Consider the following 20,117-nt stretch of genomic DNA (forward strand, 5'->3'; position numbering starts at 1 on the left):
TACTCTCTGAGGAAAGATGAAGCTGCACAGCACAGCACTTGTGGAGAGAATTTAAAGCTTACCCATCATTTCATATTAATAGCTACTATTTATTTACCACCTACTATGGACCTGACGTTTTATCAATGAACTTTATTTTTATTTATTTATTTTTATTTTTTATTTTTTTAATTTTTTTGAGATAGATTCTTGCTGTTGACCAGGCTGGAGTACAATGGTGTGATTTCGGCTCACTGCAACCTCTGCCTCCTGGGTTCAAGTGATTCTCCTGCCTCAGAATCCCAAGTAGCTGGGATTATAGGGCCCACTGCCACACCTAGCTATTTTTGTATTCTTAGTAGAGACGGGGTTTCATCATGTTGGCCAGGCTGGTATCGAACTCCTGACCTCAAGTGATCCGTCAGCCTCAGCCTCCCAAAGTGCTCAGATTACAGGCGTGAACCCCCGCTCCCGGCCTATCAACAACTTTATAAAGCAGGTATTATCACTCTCTTTTGTTGATGTAGAAATCAAGGCTCAGAGAGGTTATGTGACTTATCCCAGTCACACACCTAGGGCATCCCTCTGCTTGCTCCGGGCGCGTGGAGGCTAAAGTTTAGGGTGTGTCAGGCAAGAAGAGGGAAGCAGAAAGACAATGGCCTTGTCAAACCTCCCTTCTTCCTTTCACACAGGCCTGTGTTTGAGTCTCACTGATAACACTTACTAGTTATGTGTGCCCTTGAGAAAGCTGCTTTTAATCCTGGTTTCCTTATTTATAAATTGAAGAAAAATAAACCACTTCATAAAGCAATTGAGAAGATAAAATGATAGAACGTGGACCAAGCTCCATTCACAGCACATTCAGGTATAAAATAGCTCCTTTTGGTATAAACTGTTCACCCCCTACGCCTGAATGTCCAATTTCTCATTTTCTTTATGTCTTTACTAAATTGTCTCCTTACTGAGACCTTCCCTGGCACCCTCTCTAAAGGCCAAACCCCATACAATCTCGTCACATCCCCTTTCCTGCCTTATTTTGTTACCAACTAATATATTGCAAATTGTACTTCATTTGTTTGTCTTGTCTGTCTCCACCCATGAGAAAGTAAATTGTTTTGAGGCCAGTGGTCATCGTCTGCATTCCAATTTCTGTATCATCCCAAGGACACAGAACTGTGCATGGTGCATGGTAGGTACTCAATGTGTATTGATCAAATGAATGAAAAAACAAAACAAAACAAAAAAAAAACAAAAAAAAAACTCTGGCAACCTAAAGACCAAGTTTGAATTTGGCTTTTTTCTTAACCATTTGACTGTGGGTACATTATTTAAAATGTCTAGCCCTTAGCGTCCTCATTTGTAAAACAGGAGGAAAAATGGTATCTATCATTAAGACAGCTGGGATGATTAAAAGACATCATTTTTAAACCCTCTGGCATATAGCAAGTGCTCAATAAATGTTTGTCATTATTATTTGTAATAATCTGATGGATTGTTAAAATTGTCTCTGTGCAGCTGACTTTTTAGGGTATGAGAAGAGGCTGAAAGTCACAAGTGCCTTTGGCCTTTTCAGCCCAATCGTCCTCCTTGTTAACTGATTACCAGTTGAAAGCATGTGAAGGTGCTCAGTGATCAAACCTCCAAGCTGCTGAGAGGTCAGCATTGCCATTCATTGAGAAAGAACAGGCTGGGGGAGCTCAAATGACTTACTTATGGTCCCTCGACTAAAAAACCAGGGCACGCAGGAACCAGGGCACCCAGCCAGTCTTAGGCTTCCTGATCCTGCATTTTCTGTCTACAGTGTGGGGTGGTTGGGAGCCCTGTGACTTCATACTTGGGTTCAGCGGGGCCTTTCACCGGCCATCTCCCGCAGAGTACTTCACGGTCAGCTTTCTCTGCAGGCAAAACGTGGAAAATAAGATCCACACCTCACAAGCTTGTGACCAGGATCACAGGCGAAAACAGCTCTTCGGAAACTCTAAAGCGCTGGACAAGTAAGTGCTGCAACAGGCAACTACACGCGAGCCCCTTTGAGCTGCCAGTCCCGGGACTCGCTCCTGTCTCCTCCCCTCTCCAAGAGCGCGGAGTAGGAAGGAGGATTAACCCCTAGGGGAGGAGTTCCGCCCCCGGCCCCCGCCCAGCCGCCGCCGCCTCTCCTTTGCACCCACGCTAGCGCTCCCCGAGTCTCTCTCGTGCGCCGCACCCGGGCTGCGCTTCCCTGGGCAGGCTCGGCACGGCGGGCCGCCCGCCAGGATGCAGGCCCCGCACAAGGAGCACCTGTACAAGTTGCTGGTGATTGGCGACCTGGGCGTGGGGAAGACCAGCATCATCAAGCGCTACGTGCACCAGAACTTCTCCTCGCACTACCGGGCCACCATCGGCGTGGACTTCGCGCTGAAGGTGCTCCACTGGGACCCGGAGACCGTGGTCCGCCTGCAGCTGTGGGATATCGCAGGTGAGCGCTCCGGGAGGGGGTCAGGGCACCCGGTGAGAGCGCCTCGCGGCCAGTTTCCAGTCTCGAGGCAGCGGCTTGTGGCCAAGCGTGAGATCGAAGTCACCAGGTCGCGAGGAAATTTTTCCTGGTGGGTTGGAAACTTAGTTTCAAAGAAAAGAAAAACGTTTCTCGCCCCAGCTGAAACTTCAAGTGCATTCCCTGGCGCTTTGGGGCTATTGCTTTAGCTCCTTCCCGCACATTCCCCTGGGATCTCTCCGCCCAGAGCAGGCCTCCCCAGGGGAACCAGAGGGAGATTGTCCGCAATTGCATTTTGTTCTCCACTCCAGCTCGTTTTCTGGGCGCGGGCATTTCTGCCAATGACGCAGCCGGGTGTCATGCACGTCCTTCCGTGCAGGGGCCAACCGAGGGGAAGCCCCTAGGCTGGTTCATAGAGGAAACGGGAATAGTTCCAGGCTAGCTGGAGTTTAAACATTCTTGTCTTCAGTCTCTCACTTTGTTCCAAATTTTGTCACCTTTCTCTCTGCCCTGAAGACAAAGGAGTTTGAGATTTTTTCCCCCCTTTCAAGAAGCCAAGTACTTTTGTGTGTATATGTCAGAGGCAAAGTATTGTTTCTCCTTCTCTTTCTGTATTTCTATCTCTCTGGTTCTCTGTCTTCTATCAAAACGAGGTTGTGTATATATTTTTTAAGCCATTTTTATGTAAGGGTCTATGATAGCTTTATGATTTCTTTATTTGGCCCTAAAGTTTTCATTGAGAGATCTGGAAAATGAGAGGTTTTTTGTTTGTTTTTACAATATTCAGAATCAGAATTTGACTCCACAGGTTTGTACCAGAAGTTAAGTGTGAATCCTTGGACTAGGCTGTTTGCAATCTGGGCATGACCAACTCCTCATTATAGATTTTAGTCCTACCACTAACTAACCTGCTTAGTGACTTTGGACAAGTCTCTTCAGCTCAGTTGCATCACTATTAAGTGGAAAGGAGTTGGGCAAGGGTCAGGGATCTTCTTGCTCAGAAGTTTAAAGATCTGGGATTCTCCGTGGGAATAACTTCAAACAGTCTTATTTCATGTCTGTTTCATGGTCTGTGACACCAGGAACCATGCTTTATAAGTACTAGACCCAAACTACCCACTTCTGTTTCAGAAAATGGGTTCATTTTAACTGATACGTCTAATTGGAAACACTTTATAATGGCTTGAAGCCAGAACAAATGTGGAAAATTTTTGAAAGGGCATTTGTGGTGTGGGGACTGTCATGCCTTTTTAATCATGAGCCTTATTCTTTTTGCAAGTAAACAGATGAGCAGATTCATGCATTTGGAGTCATTTTCATCTGCTCTAGTAGCAAGCAGGTTATCAGAGACCAGGAGATGTTATCAGCTACTGTTGGATGGGGCTTTTCATCTACAGAAATTCTGTGTCTGTGTACTTTGTTACTGTGTGTCATAATGTCTGAAAACTCTTCTGGCTGCATGAAAATCTTCAGGATTCAGATTTAGAAATAGCTTGCTGTTTAAAAGGGGATGTAGCTGTAATTTGGACTTTTATGTATAATCCAAGTAACAGTATGACAGCAGACAAGTTCTATGTCTGTGGATTATGTCTCCTCATATAAACAGAGGAGATGGAAGGGTGTAGTGATTAATTGCCCAAATTCCAGAGTTGAACTGCCTCCATCTGGATCCTTATTTTACTCCATATGTAGCAGGTGATCTTAGGTAAGTTCTCTAACCTCCTCGTTTTAGTTTCCTTACTTGTAAACAGGGAGAATGCTTTGTCTTAATAAATGACAGATAAGCAACCAACAGTGTTAGCTGAAGATGATCATGCCTGTTCCTAAGAAATCTGCAAGGATTACTGTTACACTAGCTACCAGTTTTTGAGCCCGTATAAATGCTAGGCAAGAACGATATGATATACAAGGGATTATTAATTCCTAATGATTCCAATATGACAATATATTTTGTCCCCAGGTTATCACCATTTTCAGCTTTGCTATTTTACAGCATACTTTCAGGAGCAGTTTAACTTTCAAGCTTGAAAGCACTTTGGTAGCCGTGTTTGTAGACTGAAGTTGCTGTGGAGGCTATAGTCACAGAAGTCTGTATAAATTAGAAATCTGGAGTCTTGGGACGTTCATTCTACAGATACTGTGGTGATGGTGTTATGCTCAACATCTCAGTAGAGGAGCTTGTTTTTCCCAGAGGTCTAATGCTTAGTGGTAACCTGTCTTTAGCAGCCTCAAGCCCAAAAGCCCTATCAGCTGAATTACAGGTTGGACAACAGGCACAGTGAATTGGGTGAAAGCCAGGCCACTGTGGGAAATGGTTGGTGCATGCATGTGCTCCACTTTTCATGGTTTAAGCTTCATAGGGAGCCCTATGGGTTATGAGTTCATGTGAAATCCAGCCTCAACTGCCCACTCAGACTCCAGTCAGCCAGGTGTACCTACCTTATAATACCTTTAAATCACAGCCTGTCTGTCCACAGATAAGAATGCATCTCTCCCTCCCTAGTGTTCAACTCTGGTGTGTGTCTGGAGAGAACAAGTAGTGGAGGTTAGTGGGGCTTGCTTTGAGAAGGTTGTGGGTGTTCAATAAGATAGAGAGAGACTGTACTGTTCTGATAGGATATCATATATGCCTTTTATTAGGAAATATTGGCTCAGCTAGACTCTTGATGTTCATTTGGTTCAGTGCCGAATAGAGCCCTATTTATCCACTAAATTCCTATGATATATCTCTTGTAGCCATGTAGATTGGCCAGTATGGTCTTGAAAGACTTCAAAAAGTCTAGGGTCTTGTGAAATAGACCTTGAAACAAGGTGATAAATCCCATCAAACCCCGTGGGGATAGCAGTTGGCCTGGATTCCAGTGATTTCACCCCAGAGGGTCAGCTGGGTCCTCTGTGTGTTCAGAGGCTCTTGATAGAGTCAGAGAAATGAAGTAATTTGCCTGAGGCCACCCAGCTAATAGAAGAGCCAGATTTGACCCAGTTCTGTTTGACTCAGAATCAAGCCATGTTGTCTGTACTTGCTGGCCTGTGAGTGCCTGGCACACAGCTGGCCCACAGGGATTATGCCTTCTTCCTTTTTAAAGGTGTTGTTTCATTAGTAGGTGGGTTAACCTTGCCTTCTCCTTTCTATTTCTAACTGGATTTCTGATATTAGTAAGTATCACTTGTGTGTACAGAAAAAGAAATGAATAAAAACCTATTTCTGAAAATTTGATCTTGATTAGGATGTGAATGTATAAGTTTTTTTTTTTAATTAATAGGTCAATTAGGGAAAAGGAAAACAAAAAGTTCACATTTGAGACTCAACTTTTTTATTACCCTCCAAATCCAGTGACTATAATTGTTCATACGCATTTGCAAAAAAAAACTATACTATTTTGTCTAGAACTCTTGCTGTGCTATGGGACTCTGATGCAGGCATTGGGACATTTATAGGGATAGTTGCTAATATTTCTTAAACCCTTATTCTTATAACTGTCCAGGCATATTTAATCTATAAGTTCACAGTGTAGTAACTGGTTAGGCCATTAAATTTAAAATTGACCATTGAATCTGTTTTCAACAGATTTGCTCTACTTTACTCAATTTAAAAACACAGTACTTCAGACATAACTTAAATATATTCTAAATTATAGGTATTCTGAAAATATAATTGGGCAAAGTGTGAAACCTTGCTGAACCTCAATTGCCTCATCTATGAAATGATGATTATTTAATTTTCCTGTGATACTTAGAAACTCTTTTGTGGTCTCTGTAAGCAAAATGTTATATTATCACTATGCTCAGGGTATAGGTAGCACATGGTCATTTATTCCAGCATCTTTACTTACTAGCTTTGTGACTTGTGTGAGTTACTTAGCCTCTGTGCCTTGATTTTTCTGTCTGTAAAATGGGGATAACAATATCTGTATCTTAGAATTTTTTTTTCCCATTTATTTATTTTATTGCATTTTAGGTTTTGGGGTACATGTGAAGAACATGCAAAATTGTTGCATAGGAACACACGTGGCGGTGTGATTTGCTGCCTTCCTCCCCATCACCTACATCTGGCATTTTTAGAAGAATTAAATGAATTAATTTATAAAAAGCTGTGCCTGACACATAATAAATGCTGAATGAGTGTTAGATATTATTCTTGTTTTTGTAATTGTTATTATTACAGACTATTTTCATGTACATTTTTCCACTTGATCTTCCCAGCATTGCTAAAGGTGTACACAAGCAGATGGTGCTAAACCCACTTTTTATTTAAAACAAAGATAAAAAATGTTAGAGGTAAGAGACTTACCTGAGATCATAAGTGGCAGAGGAGAACAGGAACAGCCGGTCTGTTCAGCTTCAGCTTACTGATTTGAGTGAGATAACCCAGTCTGTTGGTAATCAGAAAACCAAACTCTAGTTTTATATTGCGATAGTAGAAAATAAATTAAGTTGGCAGACAATTTAGAGAGTGTTTCTTTACCATGTAAAAGTTTCACTGCAGAGCTCTGCTAAATAACAAATGCCTCTAAATACTTCAAATAAGGTCTACCCTGTAAGACAAATACTTCCACTCAAGGCACATCTATACTAACTTACCCCCTCAAGCCATGTGACAAGACAGCACAGGAATACGTTAACTGTCCCACAGACAAAGTAACAGGATGAAGGCAGTCCGGGCCCTGTGTCTGGAGTCCTTGGGTAACTAACTCTTCACACCAGCAACTCTGACACTTATTTGGGTCACAGTGGTATGTTTTTAGAGTTTGTAAAGTGCTTTCAGGTTGTGAAATTCAACTGAAGATAGGATTTGGATTTGACTATCTCTTCAGTACCTATTTCTAAAAGACTGTATTTCTCCAAGGAGTTTTACAAGACGACTCTTAAATGTCAAGATAATAGGTCTAGGAATGTAGATAGAGCTAAATTTGGTGATGAGTGTGTCAAAAGCCCCCCAAAATGCATGTTGAGTCTGAGTCATGCTCCACTGGGCAGTTTATTGCCTTGTTTCTAGCCTAGCTAATGACAGATTTTCTAAATGCAAAGTACAATAACATATTCTGTGCTTACAGGTAAATAATGTGTACATTGGACAAAAATGGTGAACTTTCAAAGTGGTAATGAGGGATATGTGGAGAAGGCACCTCAAGGCAGAACATGTCATGTCATCTGGGTTTTAGAGGACTGGTCCAATAGAAAAGCAAGTAGCAGCCTGACCAAGGAAAGCTAAGGCGTCTGAGAGTGGAGGGGATAGGAAGAAGTAGCTCTATATGTGTGATTGCTCTCTTCAGCAAATATATGTACGTATATAAAGAGTGCCTGGTATGTGAAAGTACTTAGTGAGGGGAAACCAAGGAAGAATAGTAATAAGACTTGATTCTTGATCCCAGTTTCATCAGCATGATGACACAAAAACAAACCACTGTAACAGTAGGTAAAGAACATTGACAGATGTAACTTCAAAACACTCTCGTGGTGCAGAGATCTTGTCCACACCACATCCTCCAATTCTCTTGAGACTAAATCTGAGGCTGGATGAAGCCTCAGGGCTGGTGTGATCTTTCCCGTGCTCTTATGTAGCACCAGTCATTCCCTGTGAGTGTGTCAGCATTGCACAGCATGAGACACAATTTCATCCTCTGGCCCTCTAATTCAGGCTCCTTCCCTTGAGGATCTCATGCATTCCCAGGGCTTTAACCTTTATGCAGATGACTTTGAAACTATGCCTATACCCTTGACTACTCATGAGCTTCAGGTGTACAATTCCATCTTCCTGCTGAACATCTCCTGTACAATATCTTACTACACTGCAGGTGAGTATATCCATAACAAAATTTACTTGAAAACAGAATTGTTTTTTTCTATTAGTACAGTGATATGTGCTCAATGTAGCAAAGCTGGAAGATAGATAGAAAAGAAAAACCACAAAAAAGAAATACAATGTATCCACATTTGCCCCACTTAATGATAAATAGTAAACTATGCTATTTGTATTTCTAACTTAGGCATTTTTCCACATTCACTGGACATTCTAGATACCTTACCCCCAGTTATTTATACTTAAAACCTCTGCCATCTTTTCTCTTTTGGCCCTCATATGTCACCAGTCCCCAAGTCAGATAGTAAATATGCCTCTCTTTTCCCACTTCCACAGACCAGAGACAGCACTTTTTTACATGGCCGTTTTGGTGTTACACCCTCTTAGCTAGCTCTATTCTTTGCCTCCTCCAGTTCTCAGGTGTATCAAGCTAAGTTTATCTTCCCAGAACATCTATCTTTTCCATTGCCTGTAGATTGTAACACTGTGATGAGAACAATGGAGGGGATGAGAATAAGGTATTGGGGAACTGATAATTAGAAAAGTAGAAATAAGGTAGATCCCAGTCATAGAGAAATTGATGAATGGGTTTGTAAAGTCCTTGAAAGTAAGAAGTGATTGGAGTCCTTGAGGGCTAGTGAAGTCAAAAGGAAACCAGATGTCTCTCTTACTGTGGTCTTCTTGTGAGGAACACAGAAACTGTCGTTAAGGGCTCAAGTGCTACTTAATATTTTTGTTTATTTTACTTAAAGTGCAGTTTTAAAACTTGAGGACTCGAGAAGCATAAGGTATTGCCTAAGAAAATTTATTAATGCACGTGATAAGCAGAGAGATTTAGGCGTGATCAAAATGGGTTGATCTTTGCTCTTATGGACTTTTAGAGTCTGGTGTGGCATAAAGATATTTGTTTCAAAATAATCATGGAGATAATTATTTAGTCTGCTTAAGTGATCTGATGGGAAAGTGTCAGGTGCTAAAACAAAGTCAACGAGGGGACTGACCCTAGCCATAACATGGAGGTAAGAAGATACCATGTGGGCTTCAAGTAGTCTGACCTAGCTAACAAGCACAATGTGTGAAGAAGGAGGTGATGAGAGGGAGGCAGCAGACAAATTAGGAAAGGTCATATATGCCAAACTGAATGTTAAGAGTAGTGATAGTGAAAATTCCTTACATTTATCAATTTATCAAAGCGATATTTGTAATTTAAATACCACAGTAATGCTAACAAATAGGTCCTCTTATTTCCAGTTTCATAGATGGGGAAGCTGGGCCAGAGATAAGTAGAACATGACTCTTGGTACATAATTGTTACTTAGTAAAAGTGGTTTGGCATTGAGCAGTCATTGAGGTTCACACTAAAGTCATCACTCACCTGGTAAATTTTTAAGAATAGATGCTTTGAGTTACACTTAGAATCTTTTCTCTCCCTCTTCTGATGATTCACTTTGGAGACTCCTTCAAAGCTTTCAAACCATTGAGAAGCCTTTTTATTTATTTTACTTTCTTAGATTCTGGGATGTATATTCTCAAAAAGATACAGTGGACCTGTTGCTCCTGGGGTGGGAATCAGGTTTATTCCAGCAAGGGAAGATCCTTGTCTTCTAGGATAATGAACTAGACTGATATCCTTCAACTTGGCAAGGTCAAGTCTGAGACTCTAGCCTGGGGTTCTTAATAATTGAGTTTTACTCATTTTTTTTTTAACCGTTTGGGAATTTGACTAAGAAGTTTTGTGATCTTAAATTACTCTTTGAAAATAACTCAGGTTTTAACTTCTATTCTCTCATTCCTTTCATTGTCCATTCTCAAGTAATAATGAAATTCCGTCTTTTCTACCTTATAAAATAAATATCTCATTCCTTGTTTCAATAGCCACATCTTCACAACTTGCCGGAATTATTGCAGCAGTTGCCTCGTGCCCATCCCTGTCCATCAGTTTGTAATCGACAGTGGTGGTACTCCTCATGATGGTGTTATTCTCCAGTTGATATTCTCGTTTGGCATCCATCAGTGGATCCACATCATTTTTAGAATTAAAGGCTGAACTTTTTAGCATGACAGTCAGGGCCATAATGACTGTCATTCATTTGCCATTCATTCCAGTCTCATCTCTTACATCTATGATTTTTACATTCCAGGTATCTTATTGTGGCTCAGTACCTTCTTTATGCTGTGGCTCACACAGTTGTCTCTGGCTAAAAGCACATTCCTCTTCTTAACATAGATAACTCCTGTGGGTCCTTTTCACTGTATCAGTATCACCTGCTCCAGAATGTCTACTGAAACCATGAGACTCAGGGAGACTGTTTCTGCTCCCGTAAAGTTCCACGATTACTCCAGATAGAAATCTTCTACTACTGCATTGGAATGTCTTTTTCCTCCAAAGTGTATCCCTGTGTCCTAACATAGTATTTGGACATGTGATAGGGACTCAAGGAGTATTTGTTCAATAAAAAGTTTTACAGTTAATCATTGCATCAGTGCCTTAATTCTTAAGACATATCATTGATCTAAATATTTCTTCAATAAAAAATAGACTTCTGTTCATGATTGAAAGACTTCATCACTTTATGAACATTAATATATAAAAGTATATTTTGGAATTGAGAGATATGGCAACCACTTTTCTTGAAGAGGCATTCTATATTTTTTTCCAACAATAAAAACTGGGGAGGGTCCTTAAATACAGTCTCCATAGTTTGAAGTGAAATGTCATTCATTTGGATTTCAAATGGCAAAACCGCATCTTTTTTTAATGATTTTAGGGTATATTATATAAAGTAGTAACTTCTTGAAAGGTAATTTTACAGAGTTAAAACCCTGAGTACTCATCAAAATCACATCAACCAACCAACCAGGTCAATGAGCGAGCTTGATCTGGAAGGGAAAACTAATGCTAATTTCTCAGGCTCAAAGAGCTTCTTAATGGTAGAAATAGAACCAGAACACAAGATTTCCTGGCTTATTACCAAGAAAGCTTGAATAATTAAAAATGTATTTTCTCAGCACTAGGTGTTTTTGTGATGTCTTCAGCACTGAGGTATAAAGACAATCAAACTGGGAAGATACCCAGCCCTGTGGAAGTTCATGCCGTGGAGAAGAGGAGATGATGGCGTAGCCCTGGGAACACCCAAAGTCATCCACAGTTTGACTTCAAATAGCATTTCTAATATCATTTTTTCCCCGCCTCCATGATGAAGTCTAAATTTCAACCATTTCACTCCTTGCCGTTCCTCATTCATTTCCATGCTTATTGCCTCTGATCCTTTGTTCTGTTCTTCCTGCTGGTTCATGTATCCTTCCCTTTGTGGGCACATCCAAATCCTACCTGATGTCTAAGACCCATCTGAAAGGGCAACTCCTCTAAAGAGACTTTCCTAGTTTTCTCTGTCAGTAGTAACTTCTTCCTCCCTTGAGTCCCATGCAACTTTTCTTTCCCTTGTTTGTAGCATTTCTCCGATTAAGCTTTGTGTCACAGTTATTTTCTACCTATCCAGATTTCCTTTATGATTTTTAGTAAATCCTGCCATTAGTTATTTTCTGCATTATTTAATGAAATTACTATAGAGTCAGCAAAGAGGTAGCGAAGAAGAAAGCACCAAGAAGGAGGAGAACCTAGCAAGGGCAGGCTTTTGGAAGCAAGAGGTAGAAAATTTAAGAAAAGGATACTTAATAGTTTCAAATGTTTTATTACTTTTTGCTCTGAATCTCTACTTTTTTTTAATGTTATAAAACAGAGTTTATTAAGCAATCCTTTGTCATAATGGATTGCATCTCTGTGGTAAAAGTAAACTTTATAAACATTTTAATAACCAGAGATTAGATACAAAAATAAAGCATTTGTAAGTTGTTTTAATATAAGCAAAGACTGGCAAATAAGGAGTGCTTCACTTGTGACTGGTCATCTACTGGCAGTTATAACTCAAACTGGGACAATTTTTATGCGACAGCAGAAAAAAGAATAAGAAAACAGTTTGATAACAAATTTGTTGAATCAGAAAGTATTCTTACACTTTCATTTAAAAATAAATAATAGTTACAATGAATCAGCAATTATACATTTTTATACACTATATGATGGCAACATAATACTTTAAGCACTTAGTTTAATAAGAAATGTACAACAATTTTAAAAATAAGTTTTGACAACGGCACTGGCAATTAGATGCAAAGAATATGCTTTAAGAAAAAAGATGACAGGTATAATATTAAAATACTCTAATTTGCCTTTCAATAAATATTTTTACTGCAGCATTAACCTATTGAAGTAAACTTGGTTTAAGAGTCTACTTTTTGCAGTTTGTGCTGTTCTGATATATTAACTTTTCTTTCTTATCACTTTTATTGAAATATAATTTTTAATTAGTTTATCAGCCTTGCATAAAGCTGCTCTTTTAAGAAGAGTGATGGAAACATATTGATTTAAATTATTTTTGGGAGGACGATTTTCCCTATAACATGCTATATATAGCCACCAATTATTGAGTGTCAGACATAGTTCTGTGCATTCATATGCATTATTTTATTTACAGTCATAATGAGCTTATCTGATGGACACTTTTATGAACCCTATTACAGAGATGAGAGGACTATAAACAGGCCAGAAAATAGATAAACTAGCTAACAAGCACATAAAACTTTTCGAAAGTCTTACCAATAGTAAGAGGTCATGCTGGGACAGACCAGATTTGTCTAACTGCAAATCCTATTTTCTAGCCTTGTTATTCTGTTTCCTAATGCATGATAAACAGCATAAAAGTTTTTACGTCTCCTGGGCTGTTATATATTGCATTTAGAAGGTGCTCAGTCTATATTTTAGAAGAGTAATTTATTAATTTTTAACCTGTATACTTTTGGATAGATCTAATAATTGAATGAATTGAGTTTTTTGCATGCATCATTGCTGACACCATATGTTTGGTTTGACTTATTAACAGTCATCTTTGCTTTAGGCAGGAAAACCACTGTGCCTAAGGGACACAAGTCTCTAGTTTAAAAATTAAAGCTGAAAATAGTTGTGGTGCTTGTTGGTATCAGAAGACAAATTAAGATGTATATGGTATTTGAGGGATCTGTATGCATGTATTGTGTGGTGTGTGTGTCTTAAGTTTAAAAAAAAATACACTAGACTCTAGAGGCTATCGCGTAAGTTCTCAAACTTTCTCAGTTCACCACATACAAATCCTTAGTGTTATTTTTTTCATTGTGCCTCTAGGCCAAAAGCAATACCTAACAATCCTGTTCATTAAATAGCACCAAATAACTTAATAAGTGTTATGTTGTAAGAACTTAAAAGCCGTAAGAAAAAAAAAGAGAACATATAAATTAAAATTATTTGTTTTATTTTTAATCACTACAGTTTAATATAGGCATGAGTATGGCGTTGGCCATGAAACAGCCTCTCAAACCTTTGAGCTGGAGTGGACACCATCACCATACCACCCTCGTTTTCTGTTTCACCTTGGTTTTCACGTGATTTTTGCATTTCATCACAGAAACTCCCAAAGCCCAGTTTCCAAAAGATACAATGACATCAAAAGGAATGTAGTGTTAACACTGTGAACTACCTCAAGCCAGTGGTTCCTGGGGTGTCTAATGGATCTTGATTACTACTGTATTTGCCTTGAAATTTTAAAATATCCTGTTGCACCCATGTGAGTTCACCATGGCACCCCAGAGCACCTTGGCATGTATTTTGGGAGTTACAACGCTAGAGGAATCTGGAAATTCCTTAAGAGTGAAACATTTAGGGCCCAAGATCTCTTGTTAGTTATTCATAAAAATGTATTTAATGGCTACTGAGTGGTATTGTCTCAAATGCTAAGTAATTCCAAATAGTTTTTTTATAATACATTTGAGCTTACAGTTCAGAGACATTTTTAAGTTGTTTATTTATTTAGTTATAAACGTGAGATGACAGTTCTTCTGCCTTGATTCATTCCAGCTTCTCATCCATGACCTTGTTTCATTCCTTCCCATCCTTTGTCCACTGTTGGAACTTACATTGCTATATGATCTTTTTATCTCTATCCACATAACTTATTTGCTTCAGCTGGGAGCATTAAACTCCAGTCTAAAATTATTCTGATAAAACAATCTGTTGTGCTACTGTATTAGTACTCATTTTCACATACACCCATATATATACACTGCCTTAAATTTAAGTATACATTCAACATTTAATGAGAATACTTTTGAAAATGTATTTTAAAAGTAGATGATGATAATCCATCTACCTTTTGTTCTGCAAGGTAATTATTTATGAACATATAAAGCCAATATTTACTTTTTGTGCCATCTTATTCTCTTGTTTACTTTAGCTTACTTAATTCAATTTACTTCATCTAGCTTTATCTTCTGGCTGAGTAGAGACAAAATTTGCCTGTAAGCGATGATGACTAGCAGTAGGGTGAAATGAGAGCCATTGTTTATGTGAGAACTAAGGAAATTGCTCAAAGAGTTTGGGTGGTTCTGAATTGCGAACAGATTTTTGTCAGAAGGGATCTTAAAATGGCAGAAGTTTAATAGGCATAAAAGTCAATGAGTTAGAGTAAAGATTTTGTTTTCTTCAGCCTGTTCCTTTCCCTGCTGGGGTTCCCTCTTGGTAATAAGAAATAAATATTAATTGTATTCATTGTGTAAAGAGTACTTGTATTACTAGTTCCATTCTATTCTGGAAGTCCGTTGTGAACATAAACTAACAGCCTCTTAAGAGTACATGTGAAGGATGAGGAAGAGGGTACCTTTCAGTGGGAGTGGATTTGCCATGGTATGGGAGTACGTGGAAGTAACAAGCAGAACTCAGCAGAGCCTAGCAAGGCATAGGTTGGGACAAAACCTTGACCTCAGTCTGAAAATTAGCCTTAAACTTGTCGATATAAGTGTGCAACCTCAAAAATCCCACAGGAGGTTGGAGGGTAGAATGTAATCATCATGAAGGCAAGGATTTTTTTTCTAGTTATTAGAACATAACTAGCTAACTACCTGTATGTTCTAGTTATATGTTCCTAGTTATAATTCTGGAAAATTATAGGGATTTAATTTTTTTGTTAAAGAATGAAATTAGATGAGACGAAATTAGACAAAAACCTAACTAAAGTGATTTTAGTGGGAGTGGAAAGAAAGTGATGAATGCAACATACCAGATATAATAGAAAACCTTAAATATACAGTAAGCCTGCAAGTATCCACTGGGAGAGGAGTAAGGAATTAAGAATTATTCTTTCACACAGCATGAGGACGTTATTGAATGCTTGCTTTGTAGAGTGCAGTTCTTGACACAGGGACTGCAGAAATTTGGTTCTAGCTATGGGGCGACTTGTTATTTTGTAGAGGAAGATTGTACCAGGTGAGTTCTAGGATATACAGCAAGGTGACTTGGAAGAGTGGTGATTAATTGATATGTTTCTGTCATTGGTTTGATGGGTCGAAGTCATGAAAACAGATGAAAGAGTTTCTGAACCACTGCCAGACTGTCAAATAGCCTTTTCTTAAAAACTGGAAATAACCACTATCACTAGGATGTCAACCTGACTCTGATTTCAGTATCTGGGTTTCCCCTGAGTTTTCAAAACCAGCATAAGCCATTATGATGTCAGTTTTGACCATTTCAGCAATTATAGTTTGATTTTTTAAAATTTAAAATCATTGTGCAAGTTCCATATTTACTGTTGATTATATATTTACTTTCTGTTTTCCACACTGTTACTTCCTGGAAATATAGAGAACATGTTGGTGTCACATTTAGATCTACTGATTGTTCTATGACCTCAACACATGTATCATTTGGAATAGAATAAATTGATTCCAAGGTAGTATGTCTTAAAGAAATGAGAATGATCATGAAAGCATAATAATCCAGACTGAAACTTATTACAACAGATATGCACATAACTCTGGTGGAATAATGTTAATTTTCTCCTCCAATAAACATCTATCGATTGTTTACTGGAAGTAGGAGCTGAGTATAGAGTAAGTTCATCAGTATGCAGCACTAATTCACGAATATACAATAATGCATTTTAGAGGAAGAAGGAACCTTCATTTGAATTTATTTCCACCATAAAATCTTGAGCTCTTATTGTATCCTAAAGGTGGAGAAATAAGCCTCCGGTTTTGCAATATTAAAATAAGATCAATCTGCTCTCCAGGATTTTCAGTGCCTTGGTTAGAGATCCAGGCATAAATGCACAGCATGATCAGTGTCAGTGGTGTAGAATTTTTAAAATTCTGTGGGTTCATAAAGAAGAGATTCAGTGATTCCAGCTGTCAGGACAGGGAAGTATGCCACAAATGTGGTAATATTTAAGTGCACATTTGAAGGATGCATAGGATTTTCTTGAACAGAGTGGGAGTAGAGATGAGGAGGGAATTCAGGCTTTGGGAACAAAGATGTAGAAAGGCAAGGGCATCTGGAAAGTAATTTAGGATGTGTTTTAAAAAGAACAGGTCATCCAATGGGACCTGGCCATGGAGCACTTTGAAGGAAGTGACCAGAGAAGAGTTTGTAAAAGAGGTCAGAACCAAAGATATACAACATTGCATGACATGTCAATGAAGGTGTCTTTTTCTTGGGCATATAAAAGCCACTAAATAGCTAAAACAGCAGAGAGTAATAGTAAGATTTACCTTTTGAAAGTGGATTCCAATGGAGATAAAGGTTTTCTTTCCTTTTTTTCTAAACTCTTATTATAGATTGAAGGGGATATATATGCAGGTTTATAACATAGACATAGATATATTGCATGATGATGAGCTTTGGGGTACAAATTACCCCCTTACTCAGGTAGTGAGCATAGCACCCAACAGTTTTTCAACCTTTGTCCCTTCTTCTCTCCTCACTCCAGTAGTTCCTGGTTTCTATTGTCATTATCTTCATATCCATGGTTATGTCATGTATAGCTCCCACTTGTAAGTGAGGACATGCAGTATTTACTGTCCAGTTCCTGTATTAATTCACTTAGGATGATGCTATTCCTATCAATCAATCAACATCATTTTCCACAGAACTAGAAAAACTATCCTATGGAATCAAAAAAAAGCCCCATAGCCAAAGTAATACTGAGCAAAAAGAACAAAATCAGAGGTATCACATTACTCCACCTCAAACTATAAGGCAACCTAACCAAAACAGCGTGATACTTTTACAAAAACAAACACGTAGACCAAGAAACAGAATAGAGAACCCAGAAATAAAGATGTTCAATTATAGCCATCTGATCTTTGTTTCTACAAAGATCTACATTTATGTTTCTGCAGAGGATATGATTTCATTTTTTTTTTGGTTGCATAATATTCCTTGATGAATATGTACCATATTGTCCACTGATGAGCACCAAGTTGATTCCATGTCTCTGCTATTGTGAATAGCACTGCAATGAACATGCATGTGCACATGTTTTTTTGGTAGAATGATTTGTTTTCTTTTGGATATATATGAAAGAGTGGGATTGCTGGGTTGATTAGTAAGTAGTTCTGTTTTAAGTTCTTGCAGAAATCTTCAAACTGCTTTCCATGATGGCTGAACTCATTTTCATTCCCACCAAAAGTGTGTAAGCATTCTCTTTTCTCCCAAGCCTTGCCAGTATCTGTTGTTTTTGTGACTTTTCAGTAATAGCCATTCTGACTGGTGTGAGATGGTATCTAATTTGCATTTCTCTGGTGTTTAGTGATGTGAGATACTTTTTCATGTTTGTTGGCTGCCTGTATATTTTCTTTTTGAGAACTGTCTACTCATGTTTTTGCCCATTTTTAATGGGGTTATTTGTTTTCTGCTTGTTCAGTTATTTAAATTTGTTGTAGAGTGTGGATATTAGACAGCTGTTGGATGTGTAGTTTGTGAATTTTCTCCCACTCTATAGATTGTTTACTCTGTTGATAGTTTCTTTTGTTGTGCAGAAGCTCTTTAATTGGGTTCCACTTGTCAATTTTTGTTTTTGTTGCAATTGCTTTTGAGGAGTTAGTCATAAATTATTTTCCAAGGCTGATGTCCAGAATGGCATTTTCTAGGTTATCTTCTAGGTTTCTTCCAGTTTGAGATCTTACATTTAAATCTTTAATCTATCTTGAGTTAATTTTTCTGTATGGTGAAAGATAGGGGTCCAGTATCATTCTTCTGCATGTGGCTAGGCAGCTACCCTGGCACCATTTATCGAATAGGATGTCCTTTCCTTACTGTTCAGTTTTATCAACTTTGTCAAAGATCAGATGGCTGTAATTGTACATCTTTATTTCTGGGTTCTCTATTCTGTTTCATTGGTCTATGTGTCTGTTTTTGTAATAGTACCGTGCTGCTTTGGTTAGGTAGCCTTAGAGTTTGAAGGTGAGTAATGTGGTATCTCTGGTTTTGTTCTTTTTGCTTAGTATTACTTTGGCTATTGGGAGTTTTTGATTCCGTGTGAATTTTAGGATAGTTTTTTCTAGTTCTATGAAAAATGATGTTAGTAGGTTGATAGGAATAGCATTGAATGTGTAGATTTTTGGGGGGTAGTATGGCCATTTTAAGGATATTGACTCTTCCAATCTATGAGCTTGGAATGTTTTTCCCTTTGTTTATATCTTCTATGATTGTTTTTAGTAGTGTTTTATAGTTCTCCTTGTAGAGATCTTTTACCTCCTTCCTTTGGTTAAATGTATTCCTAGGTGTTTTATTTTTTTCTGCTACTGTAAATGGGATTGTGTTCTTGATTTGGCTGTTAGCTTGAACATTATTGGTGTATAGAAATGCTATTGATTTTTATATATTGGTTTTGTATCCTGAAAGTTTACTGAAGTCATTTATCAGTTCTAGAAGCCTGAAATTTTACTGAAGTCATTAATAGTTCTAGGGAGTCTTTAGGGTTTTCTAGGTATAGAATGTATTGGCCATAAAAAGAGATAGTTTGACATTTTCTTTTCCTATTTGGAATTTTTAAAATTTCTTTCTCTTACCTGATTACTCTGGCTAGCATTTCTAGTATTATGTTGAATAGGTACAATGAGAATGGGCATCATTGTCTTGTTCCAGTTCTCAAGGAGAGTGCTTCCAGTTTTTGCCTGTTCAATATGATGTTGACTGTGAGTTGGTCATAGATCACTGTTATTATGTTGAGATGTGTTTCTTTGATACCTATTTTTTGAGGGTTTTTTTTTTTATCATGAAGGATGTTGGATTTTATCAAAAGCTTTTTCTGAGTCTATTAAGATGATCATATGGTTTTTGTTTTTAATTCTGTCTGTGTGGTGCTTCACATTTATTGATTTATATATGTTGAACCAACCTTGCATCCAGGAATGAAGTCTATTTGATCATGGTGAATTGACCTTTTTCTGTGGTGTTAGATTTGGTTTGCTAGTGTTTTGTTGAGGAATTTTGTGTCTATGTTCATCAGGGATATTGGCCTGTAGTTTTCTATTTTCACTGTGTTTTGTCGGATTTGGGTATCAGGGTGATGCTGGCTTTCTAGAATGTGTTAGAGAGGAGACTCTTCATGATTTTCTTCAAAGTTTTAGTAGGATTGATACCAAGTTTCTTTTGGTATGACTGGCAGAATTTGGTTGTGAACCCTTCTGGCCTGGGACTTTTTTTGGTTGGTAGGTTTTTTATTAATGATGCAATTTTGGAAGTTATTATTGGCCTATTCAGGGTTTTAATTCCTTCCTGATTCAATCTTGGCAGATTGTGTGTTTACAGAAATTTATTCATTTCCTCTAGAATTTCTAGTTGGTTTGCAAAGAAGTGGTAATAATAGTTTCTGATAATCTTTTGTATTTCTGTGGAATCACTTGTAACGTCACCTTTATCATTTCTGATTGAACTTATTTGGATCTTCTCCCTTTTCTTCTTTCTTAATTTAGCTTGTGGTCTATTGATCTTCTTCATTTTTT

At 38.2% G+C, this 20,117-nt stretch overlaps 1 protein-coding gene across 1 annotated transcript in view; it reads left to right on the forward strand.

The window, feature by feature from the left end:
• Nucleotides 1-1,486: 1,486 nt before the first annotated feature.
• Nucleotides 1,487-20,117, forward strand: part of RAB38 (RAB38, member RAS oncogene family) — a 61,047-nt gene continuing 42,416 nt past the window's right edge. Inside the window, exon 1 of the mRNA XM_017515416.2 lies at nt 1,487-2,434. Within this exon, the coding sequence (XP_017370905.1) occupies nt 2,233-2,434 (202 nt within the window). The 5' untranslated portion in view covers nt 1,487-2,232. The remainder of the gene's footprint in view (nt 2,435-20,117) is intronic.

The sequence above is a fragment of the Cebus imitator genome, unplaced genomic scaffold (genome assembly GCF_001604975.1).
Source record: "Cebus imitator isolate Cc_AM_T3 unplaced genomic scaffold, Cebus_imitator-1.0 Scaffold549, whole genome shotgun sequence".
NCBI lineage: Eukaryota > Metazoa > Chordata > Mammalia > Primates > Cebidae > Cebus > Cebus imitator.